Source organism: Bactrocera latifrons, unplaced genomic scaffold (assembly GCF_001853355.1).
Source record: "Bactrocera latifrons isolate USDA-ARS-PBARC rearing strain unplaced genomic scaffold, ASM185335v1 scaffold_67, whole genome shotgun sequence".
NCBI classification, from domain to species: domain Eukaryota; kingdom Metazoa; phylum Arthropoda; class Insecta; order Diptera; family Tephritidae; genus Bactrocera; species Bactrocera latifrons.
This window is the reverse complement of record NW_017537345.1, coordinates 644004-669498: the sequence shown is the minus strand read 5'-3', so window position 1 is coordinate 669498 and position 25495 is coordinate 644004. Positions and strand designations below refer to the sequence as shown.

General features: G+C 33.5%; 1 protein-coding gene across 2 annotated transcripts in view; it reads right to left on the bottom strand.

The window, feature by feature from the left end:
- LOC108975601 (pituitary homeobox homolog Ptx1) overlaps positions 1-25280 on the bottom strand; it is a 77381-nt gene extending 52101 nt beyond the window's left edge. For both annotated transcript variants that reach the window (XM_018944195.1, XM_018944196.1), the window contains exons 1-2: positions 24913-25280; positions 11688-12534 (exon numbers count right to left, since the gene is read on the bottom strand). In XM_018944195.1, the coding sequence (XP_018799740.1) occupies positions 11688-12171 (484 nt within the window). In that variant the 5' untranslated portion in view covers positions 12172-12534; positions 24913-25280. The remainder of the gene's footprint in view (positions 1-11687; positions 12535-24912) is intronic.
- Positions 25281-25495: the final 215 nt, after the last annotated feature.

Below are 25495 nucleotides of genomic sequence, written 5' to 3'. Positions count from 1 at the left end.
TAAGTTGGGTGGCAACTACAAAGTTTAAGATTTTTATTAATTGTAAAAATAAAAAAAATATTACCATCACAATGCAGAATGTTTGATGATTATGGAAAATAAAAATGACTGACATAATGACATTAAAAGAAAGGCGAATAAAAACGTTCGTATGACTAACGGTTGAAGTAGTTCTGGGAAAATGACAATATAATTAGAATTTTACACTGTCACTTCATTAAACACATTTTTAAAATATTGTACATATGTATAAATGTACATGCATACAAACACCCATTTACATATATTTATATATATAATGTATATACAATATATACATACGTAAGTGATTATCTAAGCAAACATACGTTTTGTTCTTCCAACTCATAGCAGACCTAATTTTATCTAAAAAAAATATACCACAACGCCAACACTTGCTAAACAAATTTTATAAAAAATACCTGACATTTTCGTAAAACCGACTTCTTGTTTACCGCTGCAGCCGCACAAAACTAATTTCAGGATTTGCTTTCGTTTATGTTTTATTCCAATTTTTTTTTTCAGTATACTCGGATTATCTTAGCAGTTTGTGTTGTGACAACACGTTTTAGGTAAATAATAGAATATTTGTTTCTTTTAATTTTTTTTCTTATTTGCTCTGCAGCCATATAAGTGCTCCCATTTAAATTGTTTGCGCACATCTTTCCCGTTTTTTCTCATGCGAAGGAAACAGGAGAAAGAATCTGCTTATTTACTTGTTTGTTCAACTGATGTAATAAAAAAAGAAAAGAAAATAAAAATCGCTGCATAACTCAAAATGCATTCAATTATTTACACTGTTCGTGGCTGTTTTCACGCAAATAAACAAAAAGGTAAGAAATGATAAGCGGGTGGAAAAGTCTGTAGTAAGAAAATGCTGGCAACTCACGTACTTTCAAACAAATATGGAGYACCTTCTGAGGTTTGCCTATGTATCTCTTGTATTGCAACTGTTTTCTGGTAAATTATTATATTTTTTTGTAGCTATGCTATGTGTATTAGCTARGCCATTTTAAGTCATATTCTTTCGCACTTTACACAAACTTAAAAAGTTTTCTTAGCTAACCAAGTGAGATCTATTTGTTAATAGTAAMAGGAATGACCTTTTAGCAAATTCTCTACTTCAGAAATTATTAATAGTAATAAAATAATTATTAAACAAAAGATGCAGTAAAATCGGTTTGGTATGATCGCTTTTGCTTATATGATCTATTGACCTGCTCTTTTAAAGGTTTATGTCTAGATCGAAATTAAGAAAACATATATATCGAATTTTTCGATTTTTTGTTGAATATATTTTCTGAAAATTTAAAGTTCATATTTACGAATATATGAGGGCATTTGTAGCCATATCATCATGCTATATAAATGTCTCTTCAAACTTTACATTTTTCTCCAAGCCGGTAGCTATAGTTTCACCGTAACCGATGTGTATACTTTTCTTAAATAGTTACCTAAGGACTTAAACGAAAGTTTAAAGATAAATAAGATAAAAAAAAAGGATTTGTTTGGATGGAAGATGTTTTGTTCGAAATAAAAATTTAGACTATTTTATCGTGCATTGCTTGTACTTTTTTCTGGCAAATATATGTTTCACTTGTTTCCTTTTCAAATTTATAAAGAAATCTTGTTCAGACGTAGTCACCTGTTTACGAAGACCTTTGCTGAGCTGGCCTTCAGGGAAAATTGAACACACTATTTTACAAATAAATTCAAAACTACTTATGGGTGATCCAAGTAGAGGGACGTAATTCGTGTCAAGATGTCTTGTTATTTTTGTTCAGAATTTTTCAACTTATGTTCAACATAATCGGCTTCTAAGAGTACTATTCGCAACACCAGCATTCGTTATTGACTCAATAGACCGAAAATATATCAGCCGTAGCTGACAATGTACACGAAGATCGTTGAGAGTCGATTTGGCGCTGTTCGCAGCAATTCGAACTGACATATGGAACGACTCGGCACATTTTACGTTGATATCTTGAATTGAAAGCGTACAAAATACAGCTTGGTCAAGAACTGAGGCCTTTCAAACTTCCCACGTGACATGCCTTCGCTTTACAAGTATATGCTCTTGAAAAGTTCCAAGGTGATCCAACGTTTTCGAGTCAAATTTTTTTCATCGATGAGGCCCATTTCGGGCTTAATTGATATGTAACCAACCAAAATTGCCGCATTTGAGACGAAGAGCAATCTGAAGATATTCAAGAGCTGCTTAGGTGTTGTGAATGGGCCGGTGGACTCATCGGTCCATATTTCCTCAAAAATGATACCAGTGAGAACGTAACCGCCGGCGACATTTAGCATTAATCAATGGATTTAGCAGATAATTTCACCTCGACCTCGAAATGGATCACCCTTCAATTATTTGCATCTCGGTTTGACTTGATAATTAACCTAAAAACATATCAAACCTACCAAGACAAAAACTTTAACAATTTCTGAAAATGTGGACTGTATTGAAATTGCTTTCGCTCTCTCAGTTTCTTCGCACATACTTTTGCAAGCCCTTACTAATTTGTAATATCTGCTTATTTATGAATATAGTGAATTACGTTAAAAAAAGAAAAAATTATGAAAAATAAAATAAAAAAGGAAATAAAAAATTATAAAAATATGTTTTCTAATATATATTTTTTAATTCCTATTTTGCTACAAAAGTTTCAGGTGGTTCAAACAGCCACTTTATTCGCAGGCTACAGATCCGATAAATACCTATAGTCTTAGAGCGTATTAAAATATCAAAAATATCAAAACAAATAAATAATAAATAAAAAACAAAATTTTTAAGCGATTATGACTTCATGTTTATAGCATATTTTACACTAAAAAAAATTTTGAGATATTAAAAAAAAAAAAATATTTTTGAAATTGATGAATTAATTGTTGCGCCTACATTGAAGTGTTGAAACGTGGAAAAATGAGAGAAATGCTAAACTCTTTAATGCCAATACATAAAATTAATAACTCACGGAAACAAGTTTTAAAGCTTCATAAAAAGTAGCACAACAACAACACTGCGAAATGAATGGTCGCGACCGAAAGACACATAAAAAGAAATGTTGGAAAAATTACAAAAGAAATATATAATAAAAACGCAGACGACAAATTTTATGGCGAACTTGTGGTGCTGCGTATTTGCCACACGCGCACGTTAGACTTTCCGTTGCCGCTGCGTCGGAGCAGCTGCTGGCGACATAATTCAAACGCAAAACGCTGCAAATGCGATTTCAGGAGGAAATGAATGGTTGCAGAAGCGGTGGACGAGGAAATGAGCAGAAAATGCGAGAAGGGGGTGTCATATGTTTATATGCGTGCATGTGTGTTGTGGGAAAAAGTACAAATGCATTGGTGACAAACTTTAAGACACAAGCATAGTTATTGGCGCTGCCTTTAAGTGCGACAGCATTGAGTTAACGGCAAGGAAATTAAGTTATAAAATTTGTTGGAGAATTAAATAGTGGCGCATTTTTGTGCTGAATATGAGAGCAAGCTGTGTTGGAGTTAACATACAAGTACATATACATATATGTACATACATATGTATGTGCTTACGGTGTCTAACTACAGCAAACATATTGCAGCGATCGACTAAATTAATTCAAATCTTTTGAGGAGGCTTAAATGGGATTTCAAAAATATTGCTGCTTTATACAGATGTGTATGTATGTTTATAGAACAAAAAGCCACATCTGCATGTATGTATGATTGGGGGGCGAGTTAAGGTGATTTAAAAATGAAATACTGCAGTTTGTAACATAAATAATTTGAACTTGAAATACCGAATTAAATTGTTAATATACGACACACAATATAATGAAAAAAACGGGAAAATATTTTAAATGTACAAAAAAACAAAAAAAAAAAAACAAAAAAAGCACGTACGAACATAAAACAAAACAAAAACTAAAAGTGTATGGTATAAAAAATAAGCTTTTTAATGACAAAACATCATAAATAAAAAAAAAAAATAAATAGCTTCATAGATGTTTTTTTATAGCAAAAAAGGGTATAAAAATATATTTATATTTATTTACAAAAGCTTGCATTGCGTACGCTCTAATAGTCTAACCTGAAAAATTTCTTTGGAAATTTTAGCGCTGCTTTAAATAATAATCAATACCAAATTTCGTGAAGATAGCTTGCCAACTAAAAAAGTTTTTGATACAAGGTCTTCAGTTTGACAAGTGTGTTTGTATGGCAGCTATATGATATAGTGCTCCGATCCAAGAAATTTCTTTAGATATTAAAGCATTATCTTGGATAATAAATCATACAAAAGTACGTGAAGATAGCTTACCAAATAAAAAAGTTTTCCATACAAGGACATGAGCTTGAACGGTCAGTTTATATGTATGACAGCTATTTGTTATAGTGAACAGATCTGAACAATTTCTTCCGAGATTTTAGCGCTGGCTTGGACAATCAATCTTGTGCAAAGTATTGTGAAAATAGCTTGCCGAATAAAAAAGTTTTCTACACAAGGACCCTTGGGCTCAACAGAAAAATAAACAACAAAACTAACATGGTCATATACATATGTAGAAAAATACAAAAAAACTAAATTTATAAATTAATAAATATTTTCCCAAACAACTGCCTAAATTATTGATGCGTCTACTGCATCACCGAAAATGCTTTTGGTCGCCATTAAATCGCCAATAATTGAAATCCCAAATGTACACACATTCGGCACGTTGCAAAGCCATTATTTAAACAACAATAACAATAGCAATAAACATGCAACAAACGAAACGACCAACAAACAGCACCACCAATGGCAGACAACCGAACGCAGAAGCTGTGGCAAGAGTAACGACAAGCCAGCCGCAACAAATAATACAAATAACACGTTCAACAACAAGTGTAACGACAATAACAACAAATTTGTTAGCAAAGCGCACCTGCAAAATGACAAACAATGCAAGCAACACAGATGACAACAGCAACGATGACAACTGCAGCAGCAGCAACACAGCAACGCAGCAACGTTGTGTTGCAAAAGCATCAGACACTTTGTGGCACAAAGTATGAGTAAACGGTATGTATGTATGTATGTATGTATGCAGCCATGCGGCAGCTAGCCATCAGCGGCGTGTGTAGAAAAGTTGTTGTCAATGCTCCTTGCATGACATAATGGCAATTGCAACAGTTCCGAATAAGCATGCAATTTGCATATGTGGCAATATACACGCACACATGCATGCAAACAACCACAAGCCAAGCACATTTGCACCTGTGCACTTATGTATGTATTTATATAATATTTATATGTATATGTATATATGGTATATGTATATATGGTTGCATTTGTCAACAGGTCCAAGGATATTCGTGGCTTTTAACAAATATTTTTATTGTTTGCATTTTATTTTTAATGTGCCCCATTCGTGGCATGGCAGTTTTAAATTGTTTTCCTAAGCAAATAAATTCGAATGAAAGTGTCATGGTGTCACTGGCTGGGTGAGTGCGAGGTCAGTAAAGTACTTTGCTTCTAGTGAAGTTGGTCCTTTCGGTTTTAACGACTTCCATGTTGTTGCTGCATGTGCCAAAGGAAATGGTTTGGTGCAGATTTGTTTTCTAACTGCGATATTATCTGTTAAAGGAAGTCGGAAAAATGCACTTACTTTCGAACTTCTACTGTGTAAAGTAAAGTAAGTAAAGTTTTGAAGCGAAAAGTTTGGTATGTTTAAATTATTTTTTAAATAAATTCCACCTAAAAGAATCGACTTTGTGGCTTAAAGTGTACCTAAGGGTCCAAGAACATTACTTAATTTATAGTATAGTATAGAGTACAAAAAATTTTATTTTCTAATCAGCTTTAAGGTCGAATTTTTCGAGGCAGCCAACTTTTGAACCTAAATATATAAACACGTGTTTCTCAAAACTTGCTTCTATATTTAAATAGTTTATACCTATAAAAGTAATATACTGAAACTTTAAATCGATATCTCAAATCGTTTTTGAATTTCAGCCATTTAAATGGTAGCCACTGAGTTGAATTCGGTCCAAGAGTTTATTCTTAATGGTTTTTTTTTTCAAACTTTTTATGTTATTGCTCAGATATTAATGATTTGATCATCATCAATTTTTTTCTTCTGTATAAAATTCTACACAAGAATAAGTAAACGATTTTCATATGTAATGAAAAATCGAAGTATGGCAGACCAAAAAAATTTTATTAAAACGCTGACTATTTGTGAATTTTTATTTTTTTTTTATCGTAGGTTATTGTACCGTCGAGAAATCGTTGAAGACATCCCTCAAATGAAGAAAATATTAAAAAAAGGAAAGATATGGTGCTTAAAACTCGTCAGGTAAGTGTTAGAGAGATAGCAAGAGAGATCGAATCGGAAAATAAAAAATTAAGGAAGGGCCAAAGCCGCTCAAGAATCAAGGTGATATTCATCGTTTTTTTTTCGATATTCGTGGTTTGGTGCATCATGAATTTGTTCCAGAGACACAGACGGTTAAGAAGGAGTTCTATTTGGCAGTATTGAGGCGGTTGTTGGAGAACATTCGTCGAAAACATTCCGAATTGAACATTCCGAAACAAATAATGGATTTTACACGACGATAATGCACCATCGCATCGAGCCACGATAGTGACAGAACTAAACACCAAAAACGCAATCAATACCATTGATCAACCACCGTATTCAATAGGTGTGGCTCCGTGTGAACTTTCCTTGTTCTCCAAACTGGAATAGCCGCTCCGTGGAATCCGTTTTCAGTCGATCCAAGAGATAAAACAAAATTCGCTGAAGGTAGTGAAGGCCATTCCAAAAAGTGCTTATGAAAAGTATTTCGGGGACTGGAAAAATCGTTGGAATAAGTGTATTAGATCTGGTGGGAATTAATTTGAAGGCGACAAAATAAATAATTAGGAATAAAGAAAAAAATCCGTTTTATATTCATTATGACGATATACATACATATGTATGTTCACGAAATTTAACGCGAAATATTATTCGAAGCAAAGATACAAACTCCGAAGAATTTTTTTTAGATTAGACCACTCGAGCATATCACTGCCAAACAAAGTGACATGTGAAGGGTATTCTAGCTTCGGTGCAACCGAAATTCGCGATATTTATTTTGTTCCATATACATTTAATATCTAGAGCCAATCTAAATAAAGATGTTGCCATAACCAAGAGCACTGGATGAAATAATGATAAAGAAATTGGTCAGCTTACCACTTCCTCCATAAAAATAAAAATAAAAAAAATAGATGTTTTATACGAAATGAACAGCATTAGCAGCTACTATGACTATGATAGTATGATATATTCATCAGTAAAGGATTTAGCAGTATTCTTAAAATCTTAAAACTGAACTGAAGTGTGCCAAGTATGTTTCTAACACATAGTGCCTTCAACGGCAATGTAATCACTTAATTGCACCGAAACTATGTTTCTAATCACAAAACAACAAGTGCATACAATCAACCACTTCCCTGCTCTAACCCTAGCCACATATGTATTTTCATAAACAGCTTGTACAATAACACTTCAATTTGTGTAATTCCCAAAACAATTTCGCCTACACAAAGGCAGCAAACACTTGACGCAAACATATCAAATTTCCAGCAAGGAAACACTTGGCAGGATGAGTCGAGCGATTCACAGCGAACGGGTGAGTGCGAAACCCCTGTCACAACTGAGTGATGACCATCGAAAGAAGGCGTCCTTGCGTCTAGTGCGGCGATTTCAAGTGGCAAGTCAAAGTAGGCAGCAAATTTCGTTAGGAAATGGTAAAATAATATGTGGAAGATAAGATATTTTCGAATTGGGGAAGTACTAATTTCTGTATGTATGATCAGTATGGTCTCACGGTACAGCAGCCAAGCGTGTTACACATCCTTATGTTTGTACGTTTGTGCTACCATGCATAGCACTTCAAAAACTCACTTCAACGCATCTCCTCTTCAGCGCATATTGTATACTCTTTGTCTGTGCGGCGCATCATTTTATGGCAGAAGGGTGTTCAATAAGCCGTGACGCGCTGCCAGTACATACATACATACATACATATATACTAACACACAGCAGCGCAGAGTGAAAGGCAGTGAAATTTGTATATTTATGCACGCTAATGATTGCACAATGATTACGTTGGAATTTCGTTCACGACTCTGCGCTTTTTTCAGCGCACATCTCCCCCCTTGCGGGGTTCACAGCGCGACAGCAACAAGCGGCTGCGTTGTAGTTGCCGTTGCCGTTGTACACATTAAAATGCGTGAAAAATGTTCGCTTATTTGAACAAGTGCAGAGCGGCAAATAACAACGAACCGTACAACAGGAACAACAACAAGTGCACGCACGAAATTACACGATGTCGCCACACAGCCAAGTGTATTCGTGTAAGCGGCGGGCGGCACAGCGCAGCGTTTGTAATTGCGGCGACTGCGTTGGGTGGGTGTTTAATTGTTGTTTGTGCTGGCTAAGTTTGCCGAACGATTTGCCGGCGTTGAAGTGTGACTGAATGGCGTTTGGATCGCGCGAATTTTAACACTCGCGCTGTCAACGCGCCATCGGAACGTGGTTTTGAATATCATTGGGCGAATTACGTTGCCTCCTCGCCGCTAATAGTGCTGTTATGTTGCATGTACACGCGCTTGTGTGTGCATGTATGTATTTCAGGGTGCATGCATTCTTTTTTGTTGTTGTTTTGGTAAATTAAGAGCGTGAACGTTTTCATGAATCATGAATCATGCTGAGCAGCTAGCGGTGGCGGGAATCACAGCAGCTGTTGTTGACAGATTACTTTGCCATAATTGTTGCATTGTTTGGACACATTGGCTAACATTTATCTATGCATGTATAAATGTGTGTGAGTGCGAATATTTGTGTAAATTTACATTATCAAAAACAGCGGTGCGTGTTTTTGGTGTGTGTACACTTTCTGGCAACGTTGGTCAGTTTTATGCAAATACATACAAACATACACGTGAATAATTATGAATTTTCTTAACTGGCTTGCTCAGCTCAATATTTTACTTTACATTGCATGTTTACTTTGTAGTTATATTTTAGTTAGCGGTTCGTTTCCCAGAGAAGGTATGTCTCAACGCAAAAGGGTACCCCTACATATGTACATATGTGAGTATGTTAAGGGGTTGACGAGTTTAAAAAAATCTAATTTTTGTATTCCCTTATTAAATTTTACAACACCTCTAGAATATGGCATTGTCCTAAATTTACAAATTTATCAGAGTAATATTATAGTTTCGGAGATACTGCCTTGAGAACTTGTGCGCTCGAGACTAGCTGGGCTAAGTTCGCCGTCTTTACACTTTTTTTTTCAAAACTGTGTTTTTGAAGACGGCTGGCAAGATTTCTCGAGAACTACTCAACCGATCTTCAGGAAATTTCACACAGATCTTTGAGATAAATTTAATTAAATTAAAGACTTGGATGAAGGAAGCGAAAAACGCTTGGTACTATTTGAAAAGAAAAAATATATATATATCTACATATATAGCGAAATTTTCACTGAAATTTTAATTTTTTTTAAATGACTGCCAAAACTCCAATTTTCAATTGAATTGAATTTATGTCTTTCAAAATCTGATACTAAATCCTTTATTTCACACGTGGTGAAGTAAACTTGAGAGCAATGCATCCATCCATAAAATTTGGCTTACGAGAAAGGATAAAGCAATTTAGAATCTGGTATAACAATTACCGAAGAAGGGAATTGAACACTAAAAGACTTTCCGGAATGCTTGAACGTTTTGTCTCATTGAGCTTCGAAGAATCAAGAACTTAATGATTTCCATCCTCGTTGCTAAAGAGTCAATATATTGTTGGAAGGAACACTTATTTTTGTGCTTGTATGGTATTTTTAGCTATTTCCTCGTCTTGATAGCGGTTAGAGTAGTTAAGATCGAGCATGAAATATATACCATTCAGTTCGAGGAACTTAATTAAAATTCATTAGACGGAAAAAAGTGGAGCAGACACAGGGGCGTACAAACATATAACACATATTTTAATATGTTACGGAAGCCATATTGGATTATGTATGTGTCAGCTATATTAGGACAGAGCAGAAGCTTTTGAAAATTGAGAAAAATTTAAAAAACGTGTGAAAATAGATAAAAAAATATTCCAATAGATGTAAACATATTGCAAAAGATATATAGAGGGGATTGAATGTTAGAAGGTTAGAAACGGTTTACTATGGCTTCTGTAGAAAACATGTACATATATTGCAAAGTTGTAGATATTGCAAAGAACTACAACTTTTGTATTAACACCTTTTTCACATAACCTAACAATTTATGTGAAAAATTCAAATAACCAAGTTTTTTAATTTTTTTTATACTGATCTTCTATCAACAACTTTTTTCCTTTACGAAATGTGGTATAAATTACTTAGTAATATTTTAGTGAAAAATCCTTCAAATAATAATAATAATAATACAAAACGATTACCCTCCTCCCGTCCAACCGACGCGAGGGACGCAATCCGCCTACGAGCGGAATTAGCCGAGTCATAAAAGGCAAGGGAGTTTTAAGCGTTGCGATCTTAAGCTGCTCAGCTACAGAAACAAAAATTTCAACAGCCAAAATTAAGAATTAGATTAAAGTTTATAATTTTTAAATGTTACTTCATATCAGATATACATATGTATGCATGCAGGTATATCGGGGAGATCATCATGGTTTGAAGCAAATTGTTTTATACAATTACGATATTTTTACAGCATTGTCTACCTATTTTTTAAATTTTTTTTTTAAATGTTTTTTGAAATTGATTATTTTTATCAACTTATATATCGTCAACTGAAATGCAAAACAACGTATCAACAAAAAAATTTAAAATCGCTCTCAGATATAATAACCAATATATAACCATTTTATAGCCAAAACTCAAATTTTGTTTCAATATGAGTGTATGACTATTGGTTATCATAACCATTTTATAACCAAACCCCAAATATTTTCTTCGCCTGTAAACTTTCGAAAAGTGGTGTTACGTTATTTTGTATTTTAGATGACGATATATATTTTTTAAATTTAAGTTTAATTACTTTACTAATTTGCTTATTAAATTTTTTAAATTTTTTTTCGGATATTTAAATAAGTTCCCATGATCACCCCAAAACCGATTGAAATGATCTCCATTATAGTAGAATCATTAGCGCATGCATCAGTCAATATAACATAAGTTTAAGAATGAGCTGACAGATATAATATAGTTGCTTGTCCACACCATTTTGACGCACAGACAGACACTGCTTGCCTTGGGGGCATAACTCATTGCGCCAACAACTCGGAACATGGCGAGGGAATGAGTGAGTTATGAGCTAATTTATTATTTGTTAATTTGTTAGTTGTCAGAAGTCATTTTAGACAATTTTTTCTTCGCAACATATGAGAACATGAGCTTCTGCGTAAGTTACGTTGACGCTGTATAAACGTGTACAAATGTTTTTCGTGTTTTTTTTTTTTTTTTTAATTGCGCTTCGTTCTACGAAGTCTATGACAAAGTTACACACGTTCTACAAGTATCCATAATATCGATATTCCGTGGCGCTCTTTGCTCAAAATCTCTCTACGATTTTGATATTTAAAATTTTCAGCTTGTAATTCTAAAAGCCACGTCTTCGCTTCTAACTCTGCTAATCTTAAGTTACAAGTAAATTCAGTACTTACTTCTCAGTTTCTCGAGCGGCTCATGCTTCGGTGTATGCGGTGGCACCACAGCATGATGTGGATGCTGCGGATAGCCCAAATCCTGACCAGCTGTATGATGTAAATGACTCAGACTGCCGATTGGCATCAGACTCGATATGGCGGGTGAAATGCTAACCGACGAATTGGAGTCATGGAGACTGTGATGATTGTGCAAATGTTCTTGTCCGGTGGCCGAACCGGCGCTACCATTCACCGTTGAACTGCCTGTACTGCCGCTACTGAGTGCAGTGCTTGTTGTGTTGGTACTCTCAGCCGAACCAGCCGAACCGGCACCCGCTGCTGTGCCAGCACTCACTAAATCCTGCAAACAGAGACCGGTCGATTCGGCTGACATAGCTTCCAGACCATTTAGAGCACCACCGGTACCGGCCGAATTGTGAACGACACCCAGACCGCTGCCAGCAGCGACGGCACCACCGCCGCCGCCACCGGCACGATCCATGCCTAAGTATGTTGGAAAAATGGTGGAAAAGCTTTGTGCTACAGACTGATGTGGCTGATGGTGATGCAGTGCGGCCGACTGCTGGTGCGAATGCGGATGCGGATGCGGATGCAGCGGTGGCAGGTGGTGGTCTCTGCCGGAGAACTTCGTCGTGACGACGTCCTTGAAATGTTGCAAAAATGTAGTCGTCGTGGTGAGGCCGGTATAGTCTAACGTTGGCGTAATATTGGTCGGCACGTACGCGGACGCTGTGTGTGGCGTCGTACGGTCGTTAGTGCGATCGATGATTGTGCCGTTGGCCTGCAACTGTGCGGTGTGTAGGGCGTGGCGTGGATACGTAGTGACTCAATGTGCAAGTAACTGCTGAAAATGAGAAAGTAAAGGCAATTTTAGTAAGTGTACTGCAGCATTTAATTGTAAATGTGATTTATAACCGTATGTGAGCAGTGCGAGTTTTAAAAAGTGTCGCTGCCAGGTGTGCACCTTAACCAGCTTATCTTTCGCCAGCTGCGGAGCTCTTGCTGGATGTAGCTAAGCGCAGCACGATTAGCTTTTATTTGATAACAAAAAATTTAATGGAAATGGTGAATGAATTCATGTAATTAATTTCGATTTTGATTCAAACAGGAAAACACAAAATATGTTGAAAATATTTAGTATATTAATGTTAAAAATTTATTAAGTTTTGAGTTCAGTTTACCCATATGCATATATGGCTAGAGGATCGAAGTTTTCATAATATAGTTGACTATTAGAAACAATTAGAAGCTTCTTTAGACTTTAGGCATTTTTATGTAATATTTTTCCTTTATGAAAGTACATAGATAATTTCAGATTAACCGTTTTATCCATAAAAACATATTTCTTTGGTAATTTTTGTTGTTAAGTGCTCGAGAAACCACCATTTAAGGAAATACAAAATTTATTTGGAATTAAAAATTGTTAAAGAATAAGTATAAAACTTATTTCAGAATTAAAATTAATTATAGAAAATTTTATAACCTGATTTTAAACTGTACTAGATTTTATCTTTCAAGAATTCTAAGTCTACTATGTTATCGATTCTAAAACTAACACAATGTTGAGTTAGTAGCAAATGAGGAGTGCTTTTAAGGGTTATACCTAGTCGCAAGTCAAAAAAAAAACGTGGTTATAGTGAATTTTTTTGAAAAAAACATTTTATTTAATAAACATATAAAAAGTCACTTTTACAAAAATTAAGAATTTTTGGAGGCGATCACTTGAGAAAGTCAAAAATTTTTCTAATCAAAATTATATCAAATTCTTTGGAGGACAGATCAATGTGAAGCAATTCACGCAAGTGGAACTTTTTCTGCGCACTATTCACTTGTCATAGCCAGAAACGATTCTCTTGGATATGGCTCAAGCAGCTACCGAATTCCGGTCTTAGACCACTTATCTTCTGCTTAGCGAAACAACATCCATTTGGATGCGAGCTAAAGTGAGACAGCGAAACATCCCCTCCCCAGGGTTCTAAAGCCAAAAATCCTATTCCTTTAATAGAAAGAAATGTTCAAGTCAATCGGTCAGGTCGTTTCGGAGCAATTTTCCTTACCGACTCGGAAAACAGTGTTTCCTGAAAAAACATTTAAAGTATTTGGAGCTGATCTCGCCAACTTACTAGCAGATATGCTTATGTCTCCGAAACTATTTGCCGAATCAATTTGCAATTCTCGGCAAATATTCTCAAACAAGCGATATATAGTACATGAAGAAATTAATATAACCTCTGAATGTATTTTGGCTGTTCCTGGAATATTTGCTGTAATGGCTCATCAGTTTTGATAACAATAGATATGAGTTCTGAAGAACAATTCTTAAATAATTATAAGTTTACCTCCAAGTAAACTATGATATGATACACTTCATAAATAAAACAGGTTTTAACAAGAACTTGGCTTTGAACGTTCAGTTTGTACTGCAGCAATATGATATAGTGGTTCGATCTAGAAAATTTCTGCATATATTATAGCTTTGTTTTGGATAATACACTATACTAAAGGTCGTGACGATAGCTTGCCAAATTAGAAGGTTTACCATACAAGGACTTTAGTTTGACCGGTCAATTTGTATGGCAGGTTATGATATAGTAGTCCGATCTAAGAAATTTTTTTAGATATTTTAGCTTTGTCTTGGATACTAAATCACACGAAATTTTGTGAAGATATMGCGTTAAATAAAAAAGTTTTCTAAACAAGAACTTCATTTTGAACGTTCAGTTTGTAGGACAGCTATAKGCTAAAGTGACACAAAATTKGCCGTTCCAACAAATGAGATGCTACTTAAGGAGAAAAGGRCWAGTGYCAAATTTYAGATYGAWATCTCAAAAACTGAGAAACTAATTCTAGTATATACAGACAGATGGACATGGMAAAWTCGACTCAGCTCTTCACGCTGTTCAYTTACTCGTATATATTTATTACATATTTTATAAGAAACAAATGGCTTAAGTTACAAAGCTGATACTTTTTGGACTGTTAAAGTTTGATTATATTATCCTTCATTAAATATTAATTATTACTTTTATGAGTAATAATATTTTTATGAATAATAATTATTCTGGCTGTTACACACTTCATGGCAAACTTAATATACCCTATCCAKGGTATAAATAGCTTTAACTACCTGTTGCTTGGTGTAATTATATATTKTTGAAGCCACTATAATATCTTTTATAAATCAGTAGCACCTTGTATATAAATTTATATATTCGTAATATACCTTTAAAACTGAATCTAGTTACAAATATTTCTTAATATAGCTGATATAACTGTTTACCTAGCAAATTTACTAACAAAATAAAAAGCTTAACCCCAACAGCACCTAGCGACACTTAGAAATGGCTAAAAGCGTTGACTGAGCAAAACTGTGGTGCTGCACGGAGTATAAGCGTATATGTGTGTATGTATGTATGTATGTATGTACATACAAACTTTATATGCATATGAATATGCCGACGAGCGAGACATACTATATGTTGCATACATTTGTATGTATGTATGTATGTATGTATGTATGTATGTATGCATGTTTGTATATTTGCTCGGCGCAATGAAACTTATAAAAGTTGTAGATAAACAGCGCTGATAGCGGTGTGTTGATAGCTTATTGTAAACTGCTGTTTTACACGGAGGCTTTGCCGCGCGCTGGGCAAATTAATAAGGCATAATAAAARTAAATTAAGCGGCAGAACAAATACAGGTACAAATATTTATATACATATAAATATATGCATATGCGTGCAGTCTTACAAATAACATATTATTTACACTTTTTCATATTTTCCTGTAACTGAAGCTGAGGTCATGCACTCTTCGCCACCTGTGCTCAAAGCAGAACAAGCCGCCGGTTACAGCACGTTGCTACACTGCAGCGCGCGGAGCATGTAAACATTTAGAATACACTATATGCAACACAGTGTTTGCACTCAGCACATACACACACACACATACACATAAACAAAGCAGCTTGGAAAGCAGTTTTAAAGTGAAAATATGCCACAAGCTCCTATCCTTGCTGTATCCAACTGCACACACGCTGCTTAACTTACCCGCCGGCGTAGGCAGAAGTTTATGATTATTCCCGCCGCTGGTGTCACTATTCTTATGATTCTATATTTCTATGGTTTGTGTCTAGCACTCGCTGCTGCTCTTCTCAACTAATTTGCCTTGAGGCCGCTATTACACACAAAKCGTTTAATGGCACCTACGCAGCAACACATCTGAAAAGGTGCACAACTACAGCTGTATGTAGTGAGTGCATATGTATATTCAAAAGAGATAACAGCACTTGGTGTCTTATCTGTGTAAAAATATTTACACTCTACGTGTCTTATTTATTGCGCGTGCTGTCGGCACTAGCTATAACATATTGTTGTTGTTGTGGTTTCTTATTGCTCCTTCAGCATACAACATACCATGCATGCAGCAGAGCAGTGGCAAAGTTGTTACAAACTCTGAATTTCGCTTATGGGCGTTTGGAAGCGCTACACATTTTGCGCGACCTAATCAAATGACTGCCTATTGCAGTTGCTGTGGTTGTTGTTGTTTGTATTGCATTGTAATTAGTGCTGTTAAAAATTTACACATTTACCTGATATATGTATGTATATGTAGTCAATTTTGTATATAAATGTTTATTTTTAATTCACTTTTGTATTAGTTTACGGTGTATCCGCGTGAAAACATTGTAAATCTTTTGAAAATTTTGCATTTGAAAAACAACAAACAAAAAGAACTGAAATTTTTGGAGTTACATGCTAATATTGTAATATAAATATAGTTATGTRTGATGAACACTCAGAATAATACCTTGGAGAGCCTTTAAATATATATATAAATAATCAGCATGGAGAACTGAGTTGATTTGGCAATGTCAGTATGTACTAACTAATCCCTCAGTTTTTGAGATATTGATCTGAAATTTCACAGACTTCATTTTCTCTCAAAGAAGCTGCTCATTTGTTGAAACCGTCTATATAGGACCAGCATAGCATAGAGCTGCCTTACAAACCTAGCCATCGGAATCAAGTGCTTATATGGAAAACTTTTTCATTTAATAAGATATCTTCACGAAACTAAGCATAACTCATTTCTGTAAAAAGCGCCACAATCTCCTAAGAAATGGTTTAGATCGGACTGCTATAGCATAGAGCTGCCATACAAACTGACCAGTGTAAATTTAGTTCTTGTATGGCAAACTCTAACATTTCAGAAGATATCTTCATGAAATTTGGAACGAATTACTTTTAAAGAGAGCACTATAACCTTTTAAGAATTTGTTTGGATCGGACTACTATAACATATAGCTAACATACAAACTGACCAATGCAAATCAAGTTCTTGTATGGACAACCTCTCATTTAGTGAGATATCTTCATGAAATTTCTCATAGGTTATTTTTGCAGACAGTCCTTTAATCTCCTAATAAATTGTTTGGATTGGATCACTACAGCTTATAGCTGCCATATATGCTGACCAATGCAAATCAAGTTCTCCTGTGGAAAACTTCTTTATTTGACGAGATATCTTCATGAAATTTGGCATTAGTTATTTTATAAATCAACGCTATAATGCACTCATATATTGCGCAGTTCGAAGCACTTTAGCATATACATAGCTGTCATAGATAATGGCCGCATAAAATCAAGATAAACATAATTTTATACCTTTTGTGCTATAAAAAATGCAGCTGTGTAGAGTGCTATAGTTTCGTTAAAGTTCTTCTTTTTTGAAATTTCATGAAGATAATGCTTAAACTGAATTGTTACTTAAATATTCTTCTACAGTGCATATGTTCCATCTAAGAACTCAAACAAATGATCCTTCATAATTTTTAATTCACGCAGTATGTCATAAATACGTATAGATTTTCTAATGAGTGTATATTATTTTTTGCAGCCAACGCTTAATAATAATATTATAATTTAAATCAAACATCACTGAACTTAGTTTTGCAGTCAAACTCTCAACTGTAGCACATACTAAAATCACAAAAAACCAATTATGGCATAATTTTTATAACAAAATATCAAGAAGCTCGCCATGTACATAGTTATACTTTATAAATTGACACTTCCAGCGCTTGGGTTTTACAATAGCTACTCCTACACATACAAACAACAACAAAAACAAAACTAAAGTTGCTGCACAACAATAGCAACAAAAGTAAGTGCATGCAACCATATCATTAGACATGACGCTCGAGCAGTCATAAAGACATAAATTTAATTAAAAATCACTCAACGGATTAGTCGTAAATCAATGATTACGCCAATATACACAAATTAAGTGCGCCTGTATGTGCGTGTGTTTAACGCTTTTGTTTTGTATACATTCGCTTGGAATAAGCGTTTGTTAGAAAGACGTTGGCGGCAATTAGTTTTAGATATTTATAGCAATTATTTTGTGTTTGTTTGTTTGTGTGAGTTTAACTACGCAATTACTTAAAGAGATTATTTTTATGTAGTTCAGCTGGATTTCTTGAGTGGGGTTTGTAATAAAAATAATGAAGCAAAGTTTAATTTTCACCCGGTTGACCGACTTGACTATCAATCCACATACCTGCTAAAATAGGCGATTTATTAAAGACTCTATTGTTGTTTAAACATCGAGTTATAAAACTGCTCAGTTACAGAAACTAAAATTTAAAAATTAAAATTTGAAATACTGAAGTTAAAATTGCGTTATAATGAATTAAAGATTTTATTTATTAAAAGAAAGTAATTAAGTCTTTTCAATTTGGAAAAGCGAGTCTTGTAAATCAAAGGTAAAGAAATGAGCATGAAAGTCATGAAATATGCGGTGTATATATTCGATTTGCTTAAAATTTTATCTAGGTTTTTTTTTAACAGTAAGCGTTTAAACTGCCTTAGAGAATAAGTCGGGATATTGAACTTCACTGCAGACAACAGAAAAAACTGTGCTTACGGGTTTCCAAAAAATCTCAATCAACACCTCCAGAATATTGTCCAAAAATTTTCATGTTGATCCGAGTAATAGTTCCGAAGATACTGCCTTGAAAACTTTTGCGCTGGAGGCTAGCTAGGCTAAGTGCGTCGTCTTTAAAGGCGTTTTTCTCGAAAGTGTATTTTTGAAGTCGGTTGCCAAGATTTCTCGAGAACTACTCAACCGATCTTCATGAAATTTTAAATAGGTCTTTGTGATACAGTTCTTAAATGCTTGGATGAAGAATTTTTTCGATTACAGCTATTTGAAAAAAAATAATGTGCGAAATTTTTACTGAAATTTTAAGTTTTTTGTAAAAATATCTGCCATAAATCCAATTTTCGATGTTTTTTTCTTCGTCCAAGATCTAAGTTAAGGTTTTAACAAAATCAGGTATTTTTTCACTGCCAACGCGGGCACATCTTTTTTCCAAAGTGTCACCGAAAATGGCGCCGCAATGGCCGAGTTTAAAATATAATTTTTTTTTTTTTCAAAAATTTTGGATATTTCTGTGTTTTGTAACAAAAAAAAAAATTCTCATAAAAAATTAAATTTTTTATATAAGAAAAAAAAATGGGGAAAAAAGACTGTTTTTTACATGAGACAACTCACGTAACCCCTTATTGGATGTATTCAAAATTCCGTGTCTGATTGTGAGCTGCCATATATTAATTTATATTTCCGTTGTCTTTCGGTCAAAAAAGCCAACTGGTCGAAAATATTACGGTATTTAGTATATACTGAGAAATATGAATAAGTACATATAATTTTCTTTTGTTGTACCTCAAAATAAATTAGTAATCTTAGATGAATTAAAATATGCTGTAGTAACAATTCTCCACTTGTCATAAAAAATCGCTTTTACCTCGATAAATTAGCATAACTGTTTTTAGTTTAATATGGCTACACTTCGTTAAAATAAGTGTAGAAGTTTCAAAACGCCAACAACACACCTCCTACGATACTTATTCACATTCTGTCAATAATATCAAAAAACAAAAAAGAAACAAAAACTTTGCAAATCAAATATTTACAATAATATGTAATTGAAAATATGTTTTAATTTTATATATGCAGATGAACCAAAAAACTATAAAATAGTTTCTCCTTAGAAAAATTATTATTTTATAGTAAACTAAATTGCCAATAACATCCATTGCAATTGCCACCGCAGCATCATTTTTGTTTTCGAAAACAGTTCAGTGCTTCACTATCATTTTTCAAACAAATATTTACGCAATCATTCTTTTTACCATTTACATACGCAAATATACACTAACAAGTATGAATGAACTAATATATAGTAAATCAAGTCGGTGCATGCAGTGCAAAAAATAACAGCAAATATTTGCATATGCATTGGCTTCTTGAATACAACAACAACAAATAATTAAAAACAAAAATGACTAAAAAATATTACAATGTAATGCCTGCTTTTATTGTTGGTGTGTTATTGTATTAAGTATAATGCTTAAATGCCATTTTCACTTTTCATTCATAAAATCATTTATACGCGTAGTGAACAAAAACAAAAACAATAACTAGAGCAAAAAAGCTTTGACGGCGCGCGATCTGTTCTCTAACCACTAACCGTGCTAACTGCGGCTTTAGATTGTCATAAACACGTCACACACACACAACGCCACACGCAAATGCACATATGTATGTAGGTGCGTGTGTGTGTACATCTGGGCAGACGGGCATGCAAAATATTCACACTTGCCGCCAACCACACTCTCTAGTAGTCCAATCAAATTGAGAATTTATACGTCCAAATCCCGCTTGATCTCCACTTGATCCCGAGTGGATTAAAGTGGCTGAGTGCTTGTAATGTTTTTAATCGTTTTGCGGTTGCCCGGTGAGCATTATTAAAATAATAATTTACTTTAATGTAGATTTTTATTTGAAAACGACAGATTTTGCTTAATTTAAAGTCGCTTTGATGTGTGCGAATTATACGCGTTTGCGTTTGTGTATGTGTTGATGTTAAGTAATGAGACGGGAATTTATGAGTTCTTAACCAATCAACTGCAAGCTGCTTATTTTGGGCAGCACACACACACACACATAAATTACAAAATTCATCTGTTTGAGTTGGAGAAATTTTTAAATATATTTGGAATTTATGTTGATAGGCGATAAATAATCTCGACATAAAATTTATTTCCAAAATAAAAATTTTTCACACACATATTTTTGTATTTGTGGCGTCGCTCATTGCTTAATTTCAAATGTGGCAACCTCTAAATTCATATAAAGAAATTAATTTATTGTTGCAATGTCAAATTTGTTGCTTGGGGCTTCACATTTTATGCCGTTTATGTTTACAAAAAGTTTTGAAAAAAAAATATGTATGTGTATATAAAATTAATATGTTGTAAATGTATTATATACATATGTACATACACTGGTGGGCCAAAAACTTTTTAAATTTTTTTTCTGAGAAATATTGCAAATTACATAATAACATTAATGAAAATTAACAATTGTATAACATAATATAATTTTTATAATTTTTTATTCGCCCTAATACATTATTATAATATACTTTTTCAACGAATATTTATCGAAAAAAAAACAAAGTCATACACAATGAGTTTGTGAAAAAAAATTCGAAAAAAATACTTTTATCATATAAGATTGAACTTTAACCTCACACAACTTTCGAATGAGTCGATTTAACAAAAATTCAGAAATCGTTAAATTTTCTATAAGAACAAGTTTTACTTTTCATTATACAATAACGCATTTATTATTCATCCAAGCAAAAATAAAAAATATTCATATGTTCTTTATGTGGGAAATCAAAACTATCAATGCACCATTATTTTGCATTCTAAATGCTAATGTCTTGTTAAAACTATACCATATAACGGGTGATCCAACTCGAGATACATTTCTCAGTAGCCTTGAGAAGTGCCAAGAAGCTAAGACGTTTGCGAATCAAATTTTGTTCAGCGATGCTTCACAATTCTGGATTATTGGAAATGTAAACAAACAAAATTGCCACTTTTGGGACGAAGAGCAACCTGAAGAGATTCAAGAGCTGACATTTCGTCCAGAAAAACAACGTTTTGGTGTGGTTTGTGGGCCGGTGTAATTATTGATCCGTACTTCCATAAATATGATGCCGATGAGAACGTAACTGTCAATGACAACAGTTTCCGCGAAATAATAACCGACTATGTGATACCTGAAATTGATGCTCGTGCTCCCAGTGACATTTAGTATCAACGAGACCGTGCCACTTAACACACAACGCATCAATCAATGGATTTATTGAAAGAATACTTCGGTGAGCAGATAATTTCGTGTTTTGGACCGGTCTATTGCCCACCAAAATCGTGTGATATCTCACCGTTAGACTTTTTCCTGTGGGGATATGTAAAGTCTAAAACCTAAGCGGAAAATCCCGTTCGATTCTGGCCTTGAAGCAAAATATCACGCTTGTCTTTCACCAAAAACCTGTCGAAATGCTCGAACGAGTGATCAAAGATTGAACTCAATGGATGATCTGAGACGTAGTCGCAGCCAACATTTGAAAGAGATAATCTTTAAAAGATGTAAGAATGTTTCTTTCGAATGTTAATAAACTATCCTTATTAAATTTGAAGTTTCAGTGCTTTTAAATGGATCACCCTTAATAACCAGTATGTCTACTTAAAATCCGAAAAAATGTATTCTTATTGTTAATTATAATTTTAAATAGAAAACAGCACTCATTTTTAATTTTGACAAAAAAACAAGTCAGAAAATCGTCAAACAATTTATTTCTGCAGATTTTTTTTGACAAATGATATTTTGAAATGTTCGAATTTTGTCATTGAAGAAAAAAAATTTGGTGAAATATATTTTTGCAGATAGTTGATTTTTATTGGCGTTTTGACCTGTGCTCGATGCGTTCTACCATTAATTATACCATTTCATTATCATATTATTTCTACCACCACCACTGTTGCTATCTGCTTTTGTTTTCTTTTACAAATATAAATGTATTCGTTGGTTTACTTTTCAAATTTGCACTGTGTGATATAGAAATATCTATTTTTGTTTTGACATAAAATATTCACAAAAATCATGTTTTATGCTAATAAAATATATAAATATTATTTATGATAGGATCACATATGTTTATGAATTCAAAAATATATATGTAATTTATAGAATTTTCAATTTATAAGTTCAGTAAATCAGTTTTGGAAGGAAACTCAAAAAAAGACGCTGAAATATGAAATTTTATTTACTCAGAAGAAATGCTGTTAAAATCAGAAATATTTATTTGTCGGAATTCTACTTACATACATATATATCAGGACATTGGAAAATGCATGAATGATGGAAAAAAAATCAGAAAAAAAACTCATGTATCGTTATCTCTTATTGTTGCCGCCACAATACTTTTCAAAATACGCTACTCGTCGTTGTAATTTCAAATTGCTAAGTTGTTAAAACCAAATAATTTTTTAGTCAGAAGTCCACATATCGCGTTGTGAAGATAGATTATAATAAAAAGAATGTTAATTAAGAACTGCAAAACTATTATTGACTGAGTAACAAACTTAAAATAATGTAAGACCAACACTTATTAAAATATTTTTTTTGTTATTCACGATGTAAGCAAAGCAGAACGTAACCAAACCTTAAAGAGCTTATATAAAAAAATTTCGTTTGTGATGAGGCTTAAAAAATACATGATCAACCAATAAAAAAAAAAAAAAAAAAAAAAAAATGTATGTGGAACCCCAATTTAAAATTACATCACACGAAACTTAATACTAGCAGCAGGCCCATTCTATATCTACAATTTTAGAACTGTTGACTCTTATACGAGGAACAGACTTCTTCACATTAATCCACAGATGTGGTAATATAATAAGACGCCAGCGGCAAATACAAAGGAACAAGTCAAGTACATACATAATCAGATACTTCATTCACCAAAATATGGATTAAATACGTAGGTTTTGAATTATTGTCGCATCCATGAAAAACTTGGAAATTAAGTACACTTAGAGGTGGTTTCAGAGGCAGTTTATTTCATAGATGTATAGTTTTGGAGTATGAGATCATCTTTTTCATTCGGACTTCTTCTTGGAAAGCCATGTTTTACCATATTCGAAACAGCTTTAGAATAACAAGATTTTGAAACCATGGAATTGGGCTATGACAAGACGAGAGTAAACGTTGGTTTTTAGACTCTTTCGAGTGGCGAGTTTCGCAGCAGCTTCAACGTTAGAATATGTATTATATATTTCAAAACTTCGGCTTCAGAGCTCTGACCAAACGTAAGTATCAACTGTGCCATGAAGAAAAGATTAAAAAGTTATTGGGAGGCAAATTGGCGAGAAATAATATTAAAACTTCGATTCTTTCAGGTTTCTAGTCTCAAACTCCGGTAAAATCGCAGCAGCTGTAACGATATGTTAACCCGGATAATCAAAACTCCAGTAAACGGGCTGTAAATAGCTGTCTCACAAGAAGATTGAGGTCTTCTTGGCTTTTAGAAATAATAATATAATAGAAATTAAACAAATAATATTAAAATTGTCACTCTAGAGTCAAAACTTAATCGCTGAATAAATCGTAGTAAAAACAAAGATTTATGAAAAGTTTTGAAAAACTTTAGAGACTGTAGAGAGAATATTCGAAGTTTTCACAACTGGCTTCACATAAATGAATTAAATTTTTTTCTATATTTGCTGTATTTCTAATGAGTCGAAAGCTTTAATATCTAAAATGATCTCAAACAGTTCAACCATTGATTTCAAAAAATAAATATAAATTTGTGTTAGAGGTTTTCAATCAAAAATGTAGTTGAGACCACTATGGAAAAGTAAAAAGTTTAATGTCAATATTAAATTCTAAAAAAAAAAATAATAACATGAACTGTCAATAATTTCGAAATCTGTCCAAAACAGCTGTTGGATTTTGCGAGAATTCCCCAATCTGAGAAATACACTCAGAGATATGATTTTTGGCGACGGCTTTTTGAATAAAATTTTATATAGTTGAATTTTGTTGTTGAGACTGCCGATCATAAAAGCGGACTCACATATTTTGCTTTAGCAACATATTTTATAGTAACATATTTATAAGTAACAGTGAGTATCAGCTGTTTCACAAAAATAAACTAAGCTGCTTGATAATTTGCTATTTGATGAATGTTTTTTTGAGGAAAATATCACCGCATTTAAGTCACGTGCACTGCCTGACCGGGTGCAACAAATCAAGTTGTGTGTGGAAAATTTATAATATAAAAACTGGCAAATCTTACCTTTAAGCACAAGGTGGCCGATATCAGCGTTTAATCCACTTATAATGAATCGAACTGGCTGACAAGTTTTCGAATTTTACTACTTGTGTTATATAGTTTGTATTATGCTTTTGACTTTTTGTAGTTGTAATAGTTGATTTGTGTATTTCGACGCACTAATTTACTGTCACTGCACATGGGTGTTAAACCGACGGGTCGTGAGTGCTTGAAGAGGCATAAATCAAATGGCACAACGCGGCGACAATTCGAAATTGTAAATGGAAATTTATGGGCGTATGTGAAAATAGCAGGAATTTCAAAAACGGAACGTGTGTTGTTGTAGTTTTTGGTTGTTTTTTTTTTAATTTTTTTTAATCTTAATTAAATTTTTTTTTAAATTTTTTTTGGGGTTAATTGCTTTTTTTAGTGTTTTTTGGAACGAGTTTTTTGCTGTTAATTTTTTTTTAATTTCACGCAATTTTTTTTTTTTTTTTTTTTTTTTTTTTTAAAGTTAGCTAAATTTTTTTTTGACACTTTTTTGACTTTAATTTTGTTTTTTGACTTTAATTTTGTTGTAAATTTCAATACTTTTTTCAAATGTGTC